The 16,729-nt window shown below is 43.5% G+C and overlaps 1 protein-coding gene across 1 annotated transcript; it reads right to left on the reverse strand.

The window, feature by feature from the left end:
- Positions 1-9,384: 9,384 nt before the first annotated feature.
- On the reverse strand, positions 9,385-16,408 carry LOC124277923 (probable endochitinase). The gene is made up of 5 exons (XM_046713648.1): positions 16,113-16,408; positions 15,143-15,194; positions 11,591-11,812; positions 10,637-10,984; positions 9,385-10,306 (listed from the first exon to the last, which is right to left on the reverse strand). Exons 2-5 carry the CDS (start codon positions 15,192-15,194, stop codon positions 10,137-10,139), a joined length of 792 nt encoding a protein of 263 aa, XP_046569604.1. The 5' UTR covers positions 16,113-16,408; the 3' UTR covers positions 9,385-10,136.
- Between the last annotated feature and the right edge of the window lie 321 nt (positions 16,409-16,729).

Consider the following 16,729-nt stretch of genomic DNA (forward strand, 5'->3'; position numbering starts at 1 on the left):
ACCTGCGTGATTAAAGCTTTAACACTCAACCAGTACACGCAATCAACTCTAAATATGAGCATTATCAGTAACACCGATATGTATCAGGAACATGAGAAATGTAAATTGCTGCAATAATGAGAGTTGTCAGGACACCATCCACCAACATCTTGCAGTGGTTTGGGTTTGGTAGAGACAAAACCGAGGCAAGGGGTTATTAAGAACTTGACATTTTATCCTCTTCTTCCCTTTGTTATTTCACTGTCTATATGCAGGGACTGGCCTAGCGGTTTGGTCTACTAATGCCTGCAGGGTAAATATACCTACAGGGAATAATAGCTACAAAGTTTGTTGTTACAGCGATACGCTTACCTGCACACAAGTGGACTGTACCGGTTAGTGTGCACTAATGCCTACAGTGGGATTAGGTGAGTAAAGGGCAAAGAGCAATTAGCAGAGGCTATGCTCCATCTCACATGGTTGAAGGATAGAAAAACATATTGAGGGGTAAAACAGAGTGAGAAGGAAATGTTTCATATATTGAGAGAGATTTTTCTTATTGAGAAGGAAATGTATTGCTTTAAAATGCTTGTAACCATAGTCTCCTTTGCTAACCATGGCAAACCCAAAGAAAGTCGAGTACTTCACATCACAGAAAGAAGGACAGCACATACTACTCGACGGCTACAGATACAGACTCAACAACCGACGACAGATCTGCGTACACTGGAAGTGTGTTGGTAAGTGCACCACAGTCGGACAGTTGGTTCGAAATCAGCCCCCACACAACCATTCACAGGAAGATCATGCATCTCTGAAGATTGCCAGTGCTCTGCGGCCACGGGTACAGACTGAGACAATGTCAGTACCGACCATCTACGACGAGGAGATTTCAGGACTGGACCGAGATGAAGCAGCGACAGTCAACTCCTTCTATTCACTGAAGAGTGTACTCTACAAGCAGAGACGAAAGACGATGCCGCCACATCCCCAGACGCTCAGCGAGGTGAATCTACCAGACTACTTCAAGGAAACTTCTGATGGACTGCCCTTCCTTTGCATAGACGACCGAGACGACGACAAGATCATCTGCTTCGCCACAAGTGACCGCCTGACTCTCCTACAAGAAGTCGACACCCTCTACATGGACAACACGTTCTACTCCTGAGATCTACACAGAGATCGACCAGAGACTAACAAGACTGAAGGACCAACTGACAACTGGAATCATGACCCCCATGGATTTCCTCTCAGCTGCTGGACATTTTATTAAGTTGGAGCAAATGACTCAAACAGCTTGAATGACTTCAGTTGTCATCAGAAATGTATATTTGTATGTTTGTATATGTGTAAATATGTAAATAATTAATGTTGAATGATGTAATATATGATTTAGAATGTAATGTAATGTCATCTCATTTAATAATTCAATAATATGATTTATAATGTAATGTCATCTCAATTAATAATTCAATAATATGTAATGTAATGTAATTTTGTGTGAAGAAATGAAAATGATGATATGATTAAATCTTATAAAATGTCATTTAAAAGTCTGTGTTTTGTATTCCCTGTAGGCATTAATGCACAATGAAGTGGGACCTACCACTTTAGTGAACGGGTAGAGGCAGTACAATTTGTAACCACTGGTGCGTAAAATTGTTTATTTAAGACTGAAGGCTTTATTCCCTGTAGGCAGTAGTAGGTCGGGCTGACACTGGGACTGGCCCTGTATGTTTCAGTGTGACTACACAGGTCGGGTCGGGATGACACTGGGACTGGCCCTGTATGTTTCAGTGTGAATACACAGGTCGGGATGATGGAAGGACTGGCCCCGTATGTTTCAGTGTGACTACACAGGTCGGGTCGGGATGACACTGTGACCGGCCCCGTATGTTTCAGTGAGAATACACAGGTCGGTTCGGGATGACACTGGCACTGGCCCCGTATGTTTCAGTGTGATAACATAGCTCGGGTCGGGATGACACTGGGACTGGCCCCGTATGTTTCAGTGTGAATACACAGGTCGGTTCTGGATGATGGAGGGACTGGCCCCGTATGTTTCAGTGTGAATACACAGGTCGGTTCTGGATGATGGAGGGACTGGTCCCGTATGTTTCAGTGTGAATACACAGGTCGGTTCTGGATGATGGAGGGACTGGTCCCGTATGTTTCAGTGTGAATACACAGGTCGGGTCGGGATGATGGAGGGACTGGCCCCGTATGTTTCAGCGTGGCTACACAGGTCGGGTCGGGATGATGGAGGGACTGGCCCCGTATGTTTCAGTGTGACTACACAGGTCGGGTCGGGATGATTGAGGGACTGGCCCTGTATGTTTCATTGTGACTACACAGGTCGGGTCGGGATGACACTGGCACTGACCCCTGTATGTTTCCAGTGTGACTACACAGGTCGGTTCGGGAAGACACTGGGACCGGCCCCTGTATGTTTCAGTGTGACTACACAGGTCGGTTCGGGATGACACTGGCACTGGCCCCGTATGTTTCCAGTGTGTGACTACACAGGTCGGTTCGGGATGACACTGGCACTGGCCCCGGATGTTTCAGTGTGACTACACAGGTCGGGTCGGGATGACACTGGGACTGGCCCTGCATGTTTCAGTGTGACTACACAGGTCGGTCCGGGATGACACTGGCACTGGCCCCGGATGTTTCCAGTGTGACTACACAGGTCGGGTCGGGCTGACACTGGGACTGGCCCCGGATGTTTCCAGTGTGACTACACAGGTCGGTTCGGGATGACACTGGGACTGGCCCTGCATGTTTCCAGTGTGACTACACAGGTCGGGTCGGGATGACACTGGGACTGGCCCCGGATGTTTCCAGTGTGACTACATAGGTCGGTCCGGGATGACACTGGCACTGGCCCCGGGTATGTTTCAGTGTGACCACACAGGTCGGGTCGGGAAGACACTGGGACTGGCCCTGTATGTTTCCACCGTGATTACATAGTCAGGATGACACTGGGACTGGCCCCGTATGTTTCAGTGTGAATACACAGGTCGGTTCTGGATGATGGAGGGACTGGTCCCGTATGTTTCAGTGTGAATACACAGGTCGGTTCTGGATGATGGAGGGACTGGTCCCGTATGTTTCAGTGTGAATACACAGGTCGGGTCGGGATGATGGAGGGACTGGCCCCGTATGTTTCAGCGTGGCTACACAGGTCGGGTCGGGATGATGGAGGGACTGGCCCCGTATGTTTCAGTGTGACTACACAGGTCGGGTCGGGATGATTGAGGGACTGGCCCTGTATGTTTCATTGTGACTACACAGGTCGGGTCGGGATGACACTGGCACTGACCCTGTATGTTTCAGTGTGACTACACAGGTCGGTTCGGGAAGACACTGGGACCGGCCCCGTATGTTTCAGTGTGACTACACAGGTCGGTTCGGGATGACACTGGCACTGGCCCCGTATGTTTCAGTGTGACTACACAGGTCGGTTCGGGATGACACTGGCACTGGCCCCGGATGTTTCAGTGTGACTACACAGGTCGGGTCGGGATGACACTGGGACTGGCCCCGTATGTTTCAGTGTGACTACACAGGTCGGTCCGGGATGACACTGGCACTGGCCCCGGATGTTTCAGTGTGACTACACAGGTCGGGTCGGGCTGACACTGGGACTGGCCCCGGATGTTTCAGTGTGACTACACAGGTCGGTTCGGGATGACACTGGGACTGGCCCTGCATGTTTCCCAGTGTGGACTTTCAGTGTGACTACACAGGTCGGTTCGGGATGACACTGGGACTGGCCCCGTATGTTTCAGTGTGACTACACAGGTCGGGTCGGGATGACACTGGGACTGGCCCCGGATGTTTCAGTGTGACTACATAGGTCGGTCCGGGATGACACTGGCACTGGCCCCGTATGTTTCAGTGTGACTACACAGGTCGGGTCGGGAAGACACTGGGACTGGCCCCGTATGTTTCACCGTGATTACATAGGTCGGGATGATGGAGGGACTGGCTCTGTACGTTTCAGTGTGATTACATTGGTCGGGAAGACACTGGGACCGGCCCCGTATGTTTCAGTGTGATCACACGGGTCGGCATGATGGAGGGACTGGCCCCGTATGTTTCAGTGTGATCACACGGGTCGGAATGATGGATCGACTGGCCTCGTATGTTTCAGTGTGATCACACGGGTCGGCATGATGGAGGGACTGTCCCGTATGTTTCAGTGTGATCACACGGGTCGGAATGATGGATCGACTGGCCTCGTATGTTTCAGTGTGATCACACGGGTCGGAATGATGGATCGACTGGCCTCGTATGTTTCAGTGTGATCACACGGATCGGAATGATGGGGGAACCGTCACCGTTTGTTTCAGTGGGATTGCATAGGCCGTAATGACAGAGGGACCGGCTCCATATGTTTTAAGTGTGACTACACAGGTCAGTGAAGCATCCTGTATACCTTGTTCATTCTTCTCATCTTTTGTTTTATTGTATATGTCCAATGACTGCATAGGGCGTACATGCAATAGTGAGTTCAGAGGATTACTCACGCACCACCACCCACTGTTATTGATAAGTCCCAAAACACTACTTGCATATTAGAGTGGCAAATGTAATAAATTTCACTTGGATTAAAGCTATAGTCTGTATTAGAAAGGCAAGTATGCCAGCAAATAAGGAGAGACGGTAAAGTTTATCACATTTTGCTTATGTATAACACCCGCAAATACAATGTACATACGAATAAGAATCATTTGACAAATATGGTGACATTTAAATTTTACTAATATTGCATATAACATCAACAAATACACGAATATGAGGCAAAAAGAGAATACACCATTAAAAGGGCGCTGCGCTGCCCCTTTATCCTCGCAAGCGGCCCGATAAACTTTACCGTTTTTCCTAATTTGCTGGAATACTTGCATTTCTAATACAGACTATAGCCTTAATCCCCAGTGTTCTAAGGATTAGTACGGTCCACTGATTTTAATCCCTAAACAAAACCTGAAGGCAAAAAGAGAACACCACCTTTTAATCCCTCGAAACAAGAACCTTTGCCAACGGTGCACACAAGGCGTAACTGATACTGGTAGCAAGAGCAAATGCAATTTAAAAAGACGTGTTAGCTTGCATAATACTGCTTTCTGTGCCAGATTCTGTAGGTGATGAGATTAATGAGATCTCTGATGAACGTTGATTCAAAACGTACTACAATGTGTCAAAATGAAGTTGCATGAACTAAGTACATGTTTTTCGAATGACGGAAACACATGATCATCTTGTTTGAGCACCGGTAACATGAACATATACAAACCGTTCATACGCATGCCCTTGATATATGGCATGATGCATGAATAACTAAGCTGCGTAAACACTGTCATCACGTATTTGTTGGGGTACCTGTTTTCCAATTTATACTTGGACATTCCAGAAAATCCGGTCATAGCATACATGAACGAGGTGTTTGACGTGACGGATTAATAGTCATGCAGGTTGTCAGCACAGCGGCTCAGTGAGTTAAGTTTGCTCGGACAAAGGGCTTGTTCCCATTTCGCCTACATCCCATTTCGCCTACACCCTTATCAAAACAAATTTACACTTGAGTGAACATTGGATTTGTATGCTGTTCACTGTATTTTAATGGACTACCCCAAATAATGAGAAACAAACTTGTGAGTCGGGTTGAGTTGGTTTGACCGTTTTAATAGCATATATGTATAAATATCTCAAGTATATATCAAATAATATAATCATAACCTTGAACATATCAAGTTATATTAAATCACATAAGCACAAATATATCAAGTTATATATCAAGTCATTGAAGATATCAAGTTCATATCATTGTTCTCAACAAATTGAATGTATTTGCAGTTTAATTAAATGTCCAGCTGCGTCCAGAAACTGCAGCACTGTCCTTCAAGCGAGTCAGTCTAGCGTCCAGTTCCTTGTACTTGCGAGGACATGAGCGGACTCCAGCACCATGGTCTATCTGCAAGTGAAATCGTCGGTCAGCTGACTCAATCTTCTTGATTTCCATGACAAATTCATAGAGGTTAGGATGGGACTTCTTCAACCTCTTCTTTAGTCCCAGATGGAAGCCTTCCAAGTGGTTGTTAGTTCTCAGGCCAATAGTTTCATGTTGGTTCCATACCTCTCTTGGAAAGCGTGCGTCGTAGTCCACCCAGTTGGCGGTGACGTAGTCATTGAATCGCTGGATGGATGGAGTGTTGGGTCCTGCATCCATTACAGCCATTCAGGCATCGTGGATTTCACCAAAAGGCAGCAGGGGCAAGGCACCAACTCTGTTCACCATGTGAGCGGACTGGTAGGTTCTGGTCCTTGTAATCGAGAGGGTACATTTTCTCGTCCACCATACAATGCACAATGGAAACCTGCGCCCACAAACTGGGACATGTAAAGAAAGTACCATCCATGTACAGGGTCTCTGCCTCACTCAGAATATCTAGCATATCAGTTGTAGCAAGTACTAGCAGCTTGTCGTCAACACCGTCGTCGATGCACAGGAAGTGGTCGCCATTTAGGGTCTGAGTCCAAGGTTCTTGCAGATCAACCTCAGCTCGAGACTGGGGAAGAGGTGGAATACACTTGCTTCGCTGTCGATACAGTCCGGACTTCAAGCTGTTGAAGGATGGCATGGTTGCTGCGTTCACGTCTTCAGCTGCATTCAGCTCATCATTGTAGATCTGCTGAACTGGAGTGATGTCGGTCTGCACACGTTCACGGAGTTGGCTTAGAAGACGCGTATGATCTTCATTCTCTCTGGGATGGCAGTGGTCAGATGCAATGGTGACGTGGTCCCCTATGGTACTGCAACGTGCCTTGCATCCTGTCTGAACATCCTGTGTGTTGCCACCTGACGTTTCACATTCAGTCGATAGCGATATCCATCATATAGAACTTGCTGCCCGCCTCTCTGTCTCGTAATAAATTCTACACTCTGAAGAAATGCGTTTGCCATTTTGACATCACAAACAACATTTCACATCCCTGATATACTTTATATTAAAACAACAGTACACGGAGAAGAGAACATAACAAAATTGCACATTGAGTAGGAAGCCTGAGAGTAGCCACTTTATTAAGGTTTTATTAAAACAACAAATCTTATCAACATAGATATAAAGTGACTTTGATCACAAACCTATTACAGTAATTTGCGTTATTAAGCAACAAACCACTTTAATTAATAAAATAACAAAACAAAACAGTGAACATATTCTTTTGACGACACTGAGCAGGAAATGTGGGCCATCCCATTCACTGAATGAGGGGTGGATGAGTTGCCATCCTCAATTACTGTAGGCGAAATGGGATGTAGGCGAATTGGAATGTCGGCGAAATGGGATGTAGACGAAATGGGAACATCCCGGACAAAGTGCGGATCAGAGTTGACTGAAAATGGTTGTTACACTCTCCATGTCACTCTAGGAAGAGCAACTCTCCCGTAACTCTATTAAGTTTTGTGTTGATATACGTTTGATTATGTAATGAGGTGAGACTTAAATAAACTATCTGTCTGTCTGTCTGTCTCCATTGTCGCTCTTTGCTGTTTCCTCTGATGACTGATCCACATTTATTGTTGTATCAGCTACACATTTCCAAAATGTTCATCCTGAGGAAATACACATCTGCTCTCTTGACAGTAATATAGTAATATTTCAGTTACATTATGTATATAAGTATATAACTTTCCAAAGTCCATGTTCATATTCGTGCTTTGAACCCTGTCCCTTTGTTTATGTACAATAAATTGTTCACAATTTGCACCATTATCATGTAATTAATACAGTAACTGTTAATCTCAATCTGGATACTTGTAACCTCCGTCCTCGTATCTTAGACGTGGACTGTGTGAGCCAAGCAGTGGGGTAAACCTTCTTCTTAGTAACCTAAACATTCTGTAGCTAGTTCTAAAGCGACAAGAATGTCTGGAGGTGGGAGGTGTCACACTAATTATTATCTGACACTTTTACTGCTGCTGAGAGATTCTACAGGCACTGTTCTTGCTTTTGGCCAAGAGTCCCACTGCTCCTTGAACATCCATGTCCTCGCTGGTTGTGATTCATTCCTGACATTTTGAAAGCGCTCAGTCTGGCATATATCTATTATGATTGTGGAAATGATGTTTTTGTTTTGCTGAACATTAGAGATAAACACAACTACACTTCTAACCGGGACTATTGTGGCGATCCTATTCATTACCATTCAGCCTCATGGCCAACATGAAAAGCGACACAAACATTACCCCAATGGTATTTCTTTAATGTCTGATGTTTACGAATGAATAAACTCGAATACATAAACACGATAAATGACAAAAGGTTGAGAGGTAAGCACAGGCATGTTACATGTATATAACGTTTATATGTAAGTCCTATGTATACTATTAGCATACTAAAATGGACATCTGAATAGGTTTATGAAGGTTATAGTGAAAGGAATCTACACTACACGCCAAAAGAAACGTTACCCTCCCACCTTTATGAATTATTTAAAAACTATCAAAGGTATGTTAGAAGGTATTAGTTTAACGTCGTGCTTGAGATATTTCGTTCATATGACGACATGCATGCGTGTGTATGTGTATGTGCGGCTGCTTGTACTAGCCCAGACTGAAGCTGTTTTTTATAGTGCTAGCCCACTGAGATACCATACCGCAGTGAAGCATGAATACCCCACTCAGACACATTATACTGATTCCGAGCCGACCAGTCCCAATTGTTGTACCCATTAAAGCCGAGCGCCAGGCAGGGACCAACAAGTACCATATTTTAACGTCTTTTGGTATGACGCGGTCGGGGATCGAACCCGCGACCTTCCGCTCTCCGGGCGGACGCTCTAACCACTACACCACGGAGGCGGTCATGTTTCAATGTGATCACATAGGTAACAATGACGGAGGGACCGGCTCCATATGTTTTAAGTGTGACAACACAGGTCAGTGAAGCCTGCTGTAAACCTTGTTCATTCTTCCCATATACTCATGTTTTGTTTTATTGTACATGTCCAATGACTACATAGGGCGTACATGCAATAGTGAATACACAAGGTTTTCAGTTTGAGAGTATGTACAAAACCCATGCATGAAACAGAATGTCACACACAGACATACAGAGGATTACTCACGCACCACCACCCACTGCTATTGATACGATAAGTCCAAAAAGGGCAGCATTTATATTTTCTGTGTTACTCATCGCCCGACCGACCGTTCTAATGTTATTACTGACCCCCCCGAAAAACTTTTTTTTCCATTCCAACACCGTCGACTCGAACCTAAAACGTACCGCCTCGTCATATAAAATGTTTATCTTTTAACCAGTCGCTGCCACAAGTCCAATGAACGCGAGAAATTGTAATAAGAATTACAATAAATTTGAATCAAGAACATAATTCAGATAATTTTGTCTTTATTGATTGTCTGCCAGCCACCTCATTCTGATAATCAACTCTTAACATCCCCATGGAGTGCCTGCGTCAATTCTTGCAGATTTTTAACTGGAGGATGTCTAACCGGACATGCCGTCCACGATTACCCATAACAAATTCCTGTGTTTCGATGGCGTTGTTCTGCAAATAGGCCTTGACGGCTCGAGAAATGAAAAACGGACGATGACACGTGGATGGTTATCAAAACGTAGCACGACGGCGATATCCAGTATCATTGATACCATTGGCCAATGAGTGTCCCGGGTACTGAAACGAGATCCAACTTGCAGTCATAAGTTACGCAACGTCGGCCGTCGGTAACGTGTACAAGACAACGACTTTCATCAGATCAATGAACCCTGCGCCATGTCCTCTATTTGAACTTTTTGTCGGGGTCTGCATCACGAAGACGTTCATGTCTGTGTTTGTCTGTGTGGACGGGGGCATTCCATCAGACCAGCAGCCCGCAGCCTCCATCTGATGGTACTGGTGGAGTGTCGGACTCCCGCTCCCCGAAGAAATGGCGAAAACAGATTATCTCGTTGGAGACGTAGAAGAAAAATGGCCTAGAGTTCTTTTACATTGCTAATATACTATTACAAACTAGGGGGGTATTCGATCTTGGGGTGACACCATTTGGTAACTAAGCTGTATTTTATTATACTTGGATGTGGTACAGCTGTACAACTCCCAAACCTGGTGGCGGTACAGTTTGTTCAGTGGCAGCCAGGTACTTTGTCAGAGTAGTCACACGCCTGTATGACTTGGTTAAAGGCCGTGCCGGTCGGACAGATCCTCACTACAGCCATCCGGTACAGGCACTGGACATACTGGCCGCACAGACCAGGAGCTGCCATCACGGAGTTGGGCTTGTTGCTGCAGAGGGCTGGAAAAGAAGATGTCGGGCTATCATACTGCTTTACATGTTTGAAGTTTGTGGATGTAAATATCATGTTATTAAACAAATCTAGTAGAAAACGAATATATATGTCATCTCGCCAAGTGACAATTGTAGGAAGAATACATATTCCGAAAGGACGCAGGATAGTATCTGACTACACGCACATACATTAACCGATATTGTGTCTGAGCTATTGCATATAGCCATCCCTTAAGAGATTGAAATACTAAGTACTTATTTGTGAAACGTATCATTACAATAATACAGTTATTGTTACAAGATGACATTAACGCATGTAGAAATTCTTTCATTTACTGATGTAGTCCTTCGGGGGGTTGAGTGAAGGTCGCAGAGTGGACCCTCCCGGGTACCCTGATGATGTCGCGGACACTGTCAAGGGAGGTAAATGTGTGACAGGTTTATATGTTGCTCTGGTCGGTTGGATCCATCTGGTAGGAAGTGCACGTGTGGTGTATGGCGGCACAGTCTGACCAGGCAGGCATGACACCCTGCTAGGCAAGTCACAGTACTGTTTGGTCGGACTGTAGAGCAGGCCGTAAGGACAGGTGGCCGGGATGGCTGACTGGTTGGCACAGATGTAGTAACGATCACATGAGTCAGCGCTTGGGTAGAAGTTATCTGGCTTCCCGAGACAGAAGGACCCTTAACAAAGAAGACTTGGACTAATCAACATAGCACTTGCCAAACAAAACACGACAATGACAAACGACTACTACTGCTATAATTTTGATCAGTACTTGAGCCAGATGATAAACACATCAGGTATAAAAACCATTAAGATAGATGTGTTTGGCTATGTATGTTAGGATTACAAGCGAATTGAACATCGTATTGCTTGTACACTCTTAGGCGAATTTATGAAGCAATATCGTTCTGAAAGTAGTGTATAAAATATAATACAATGGTTATTCGAGGACAGCATTAAGGATTGTCATTCACTACGTCGGTTACAGCAGGGCAGCTGATGTTGGCGTCATTGGATATAGTTCTCTGATTATAAGAGAGCTAACTTCTGATGTTTTTTGTTAAACGCTACAACCAGCTATTTGAATGATCCAGTGTGGTCGAAATAATTCAGTGACTGACATCATGAACATCGATCTACGCAACTGGGATACGATGGCATATATCAGCCCAGTCAGCGAATCTGAACACCCGATCCCGTTAGCCGCCTCTTTCGGCAAACATGGGTTACTGAAGACCAATTCCATGTTCACAGGTCTGATATGATGTGTTGTTATACTATACCTGTAATTTGTTGAGTGGTCTGAAGGCTGACCGGTCGGGCAGCGTTACACTGGACATTATGTGACTTGTCACAACTGCCAGTCCGAGGGTTAAACAACTGACCAGCGTGACACGTGAATCTGTAGAGTCTGCCAGTGGTACACACATAGTACTCCTCGCAGGCCATGGGGCTGGGGTAGAACCCATCAGTCTTCCCGAAACAACTCAGGTCCAGACCAACACCTGCACAATGTCAAAAGGATATTGTACAAAGCGTTACGTTGTAAACACAGACAGGTTAGTGCAAGAGGATAGGCTACCATTGTGAAGAAGAAGACGAAGAAGAAGAAGAAGATTTTATCAACGTTTTACTCGTAGAGTACATAAAGCATAAAAATTGCATACAATGTTATACATATAAAAACAAAATTAATACTTCTACGAAGTGATTTATGAAAGACAAAAATATAGGATGATATAAATATCATAAAATATACATTACAAAATATAACTACACATGTATATACAAAGGTACATAAATCTACCTGTACAAAAGCAGGCGTCACTTGGCTAAAATATCATGGCAGGCCTTGGATGCATTAAAAGAGAGATAAGGATAAGATAAAATATGTATAAACTTTTGGCAAGGCGCCATATCATAAAAACTCGGTAAAATTCGCTCACACTGATTAAAAAGAGTAACTCTAATTTCCTCGTATAAAGGACAGAACAATAAGACATGTTTCTCATCTTCATCCCAATATGAACAGTTATGAACAAAACATGGTATATTTTGATATCTTCCTGTTTCTATGGAGAGGAGCTACTCCACACCGGAACTTGGCATAGGCACTTCTGTGAGTTCTGGGTAATGGCTGATTCAGGTAGGCTTCTTCTTTGCAGTCGGACTTGAATGTTCTGTATGTTCCCTCCATTATGACGTGTAGATTGATCAACCGCTAATGTATCGGTCCATGAGTCCTTGTAATGGCTTAACGCACTATTTCTAACACACTGAGATAAACGTCTACTCTCAAGGGATGTAGCTGTATGGCATAAATGTCAAACGTTTGATTTTCGTAGTTGATAGGTTATTCTATGGTTCCAATTTTTCTTTACACAGTCTGCAGCCCACATGGAAATACGCTTGTTAAGACGTCTCTGTGGCGTGTTCCTCATCCTGGTCCAGAGACTGCTAGCTGCAATCGCTGTGTGACGACCATGTCTCCCATCCACTCTGTCCATTCACAGCTGCATTTGGTGTATACCCCCGAGTCCTAGGAAGATTGCTTGGTGGTGTAACGCATTGACTTCAGAATACTCGTTAGTTCCTCATATAGGTGCACTGTAGTTTAGATTTGACCATACCATAGTATCATAGAGCTTGGTACACACATTAAAAGCATTCCACCCATAGACTTAAATTTCGATATGAGAAGCCCTAGAACTCTGTTTGCCGAATTCACTGCATTTTTCGTCATGCTATTATAATTCAAATGTTCAGTCAGCAAAACTCCTAGATAGTGGTAGCTTTCACATACTTCTAGTCTGGATTCACCGCAAAGGAAAATGGTTTCACAGCTTTGAACTGAGGGAGTTCGAAAATGAACAACTTTGATTTGTCTTGATTGATGATCATGTTGTTGTTGTTACACCATTCATGTAACGTAGATAGCATGTCTTTTAGATCGTCATCACTTTCTGCCAGTAGAACCACGTCATCAGCATATGCTAATATGATAACACTTTCACTGCCTATTTACACACATTTTCCAATTGCTTTTATTCTCATTATAAGGTCGTTTGTATACAACTTAAATAGAAGTGGGGAGAGTAGGTATCCTTGTTTCAACCCTTTGTTAACCTTGAACCACGATGTACTGTTCACACGACTGATTCGTACAGAACACTGTACATTCCTGTACAGGGATGATATTGATCGAAACTTTCTACCTTTGACACCATCTTTTCCAGAGTTTGCACCCGTTTATGCCATCATACGCTTTCTTAAAGTAAATAAATGCGGCGAAAGTGGATTCTTTTCCACTCTCAATCATTGACGTCATAGAGTTGATATGGTCGAATGTGGATCTACCCCTCCTGAAGCCAATCTGTTCGTCGCTGAGTATATTGTTGCCTTCTGTCCACTCCATTAGACATGTATTCAGTATGCCACAATACACCTTGTAGATCACCGGAGCAAGAGTTATCCCCCTGTACGCTAGTGGGTCCCTTGAGGACGACTTAGGAATGGGGTTAATAATTCCTTTTGACCACAATGTCAAAAGGAAATTGTACAAACAGTGACGTTGTCAACACAGACAGGTTAGTGCAGAAGGATAGGTCATTATTGTGGAAACTAAGAAGGACAAAGAGGGAGATCCACATGTTATCGTCATACCTTTCAACGGGTTGAGTTCATTCGCTTGTTACCTTACTACAATGCAGCGGGAAAAGGTAATTTAGCTTTTATGATAAAACAGAATACCAGAATAATGTCCTAGTGAAACGGATTAAATAGGTTTATCTAAAACTTAATTTATGCAAAATGATTAATTGTTCAATGTTTGTTGTTTAACGCCGCACTCAACAATATTCCAGCTATAAGAGGCTGGCTGTAAATAATAAAGTCTAATTCTATGAAAATAACGCTTGCTTGAGTGAGGTAATATTTAATTTTTTTTTATTCATTCCCATAGTTACATATACACAAACATATTATTGTAACAGAAGTGAGTGAGTGATTATGGTTTAGCGCCGCTCTTAGGAACACTCCAGCAATATCATGGAGTGGGATACCAGAAACGAGTCCCACAGACAGTACACGAGAGATAGAGCCCGGCGTGACGAGCCAAAGCCTTAGCCACTAGGCTACTCTGCTACCCCAGTAACAAAAGCAATATACAAGTAGTGAGTTAAGTTTTATGCCGCACCCAGGAATATTGCAGCTATATGGCGGCTTTAATATACAAGTAAGATAGGTTGACACAACCAGCTTCTAAAGGGTGGTTGAACAGTCAATGATTGAGAAATGGGTTGAAAGTGAAACCATTTTTTTCAAAATTTTCCAAAGCATTATTTCTTATAGAATTTTTTTTTTTTCTGCAAGAAAGATGAATTCTAAGGTTTTCAGATAGTTATTTAATTTGGAAATTGTTTTTTTGATATCACATAAATAGATATGTCTCTTTGCAGAGAAAATTATATGGTTTAGTATTTTGTTGGCTTGTGAAGGACCAAACTTAACCGGATATTTTGATATTTTGATTTCTTTATTGAGATATGAATTGATCCAGATCTCAAGCTCATTCCAACAAGTCTTGGTTTCCTTACAATTCCAGTATACATGACAGATTGTAGGTCATTACAAAAACTGCACATGACAGAATCTACTAGTTTCATTTTCAAAAGCTCCCTTTTGGAATATATTACTCCATGTAAAAATCTAAACTGAAAATCAAGAAGTTTAACATGTTTTAGACCATATCTATAGATACTGAAACTCGTTGGTTTATCGTTGGGAAGTATGTAAATTGAAGAAATAAAGACGACAAATGGAGAGCATTGCTGTACCTGTTATGGCTCGAGGTGACAAAGCAAGCACAAAGAGTAAGAAGGCCAGCATCTGAAAGTAAACACATGTACAGTTGAAGGTCCGGGCTGTATCAGAAAGTGCACACTACAAATACACGGACGTTCAGCACCATCAAATACGTATTTTATGGGCGCATCTGTACCTGTTTTTTTACGTCACAGAATCCCATCTTTTTGACGCATTTCTATATGTATCGTTTTTACTAGCTAGCCAAGACACTATGATTGACACACGATTGAGGGGTATTATGCCGGCTCCCCGGTTTTTTTTATTAATCATCCTAAATTTCATACCACCTGATGAGGGCAACTACATACCAGAGTTACTTCCCTTTGATTAACACAGAAAAGCGCCTATGGTATCAACATTGTACTGACACTGAAACTACTGTGATCTCACACGCCCAGCAGATGCATGCACCAGCTATAAAATACCATCCTGTTTGGCATAGACGCAACAATGTCTGTTTGTAGTTTTGAAACCAAAAGAAACAATTTTTGTGTTTTGAACGAGGCGTTTATTGAACGTTGCACTGCAAATTTACCAGCCATCCCTCTACGAGTTTTTGAGGCTGAGTAGTTTGATGGTTAAAGATTGACGATTAGGGTTGGAATGGATTATCCTGTACTGTACAATGTGCTGTTATCAGCCTACCCACAGCAGCATAGCTGTGACATTGTCCACAGCAGGCTAAAGCCCAACCTACATGTATTGGCAGTGTCTGATAAGCCACGTAGGTAGGTCACGTCATGTGTTAGTGTTCTCAGGCTCTTCACTCTCTAGAAGCCTTAATCAAACTACTGACTGTTTCATTCCTGTCGCTGGCCACCATATTTCATGGGCTCTCTAACGTACACGATTTGATTGCTATTTTTTTAAACATAAGAGAGTGCGACTAACCAGAAACATGTGCACTTGTCACATGCACAGATAATCAGGGCAACCTACCACATGTGTGCAGTTGCATTGGAGAGGCCCTCAATACGGGTCCGCTGTACATGTAACCGGTCGTCGTTTCATATAACAGATACACAGAGTTAGTAATTCAGATAGACACTGTCTTGAGTGCATATTGGGAACAAACAGAAAGATGTACAATGTCACTCTGAACAACTCGAACTCACCCTGTCTGGATTTTGACTCGGAAGACAAACTGGCCATCTAGATAAGAAGCGAGACACATGGGCGGGACCTGTCCGAACATGTCAGTGACTGCTTGCGTGAGTAAGTGCGTGCGGAGTGAGTGAGCGACGTCCAAGAGTCACTGCCATGAAGTGTATTCACCCAGAGTGTGCACGCTTTATCAAGAACACCATATTAGGAAGAAAAGAGAACCCGAACGAACAAGTTTACCAGTGGTTTAAGCACCAATTCCACAGATATTACATGAACTTTGGATATAGTTATATTGATGTTTTAGGTACACAGACAGGCAGACATACAAAACATACACGGTAGTGATCAAAGACTGACTGACTGAGTTTAGTTTTACGCCGCTTTTAGCAATATTCCAGGAATATCACGGCGGGGGACACCAGAAATGGGCTTCACACATTGTGCCCATG

Source organism: Haliotis rubra, unplaced genomic scaffold (assembly GCF_003918875.1).
Source record: "Haliotis rubra isolate DU_JTF1 unplaced genomic scaffold, ASM391887v1 Scf23, whole genome shotgun sequence".
Classification (NCBI taxonomy): Eukaryota; Metazoa; Mollusca; class Gastropoda; order Lepetellida; family Haliotidae; genus Haliotis; species Haliotis rubra.

Bases quoted from the DNA above. Each gene is read 5' to 3' on its own strand.
- LOC124277923 (XM_046713648.1), bottom strand. From the start codon at position 15,194: ATGCTGGCCTTCTTACTCTTTGTGCTTGCTTTGTCACCTCGAGCCATA. The intron at 11,813-15,142 runs GTACAGCAATGC...GACATTGTGCAG, and splicing joins GTCACCTCGAGCCATAACAG to GTGTTGGTCTGGACCTGAGT. The intron at 10,985-11,590 runs GTATAGTATAAC...TTCTTTGTTAAG, and splicing joins GACCACTCAACAAATTACAG to GGTCCTTCTGTCTCGGGAAG.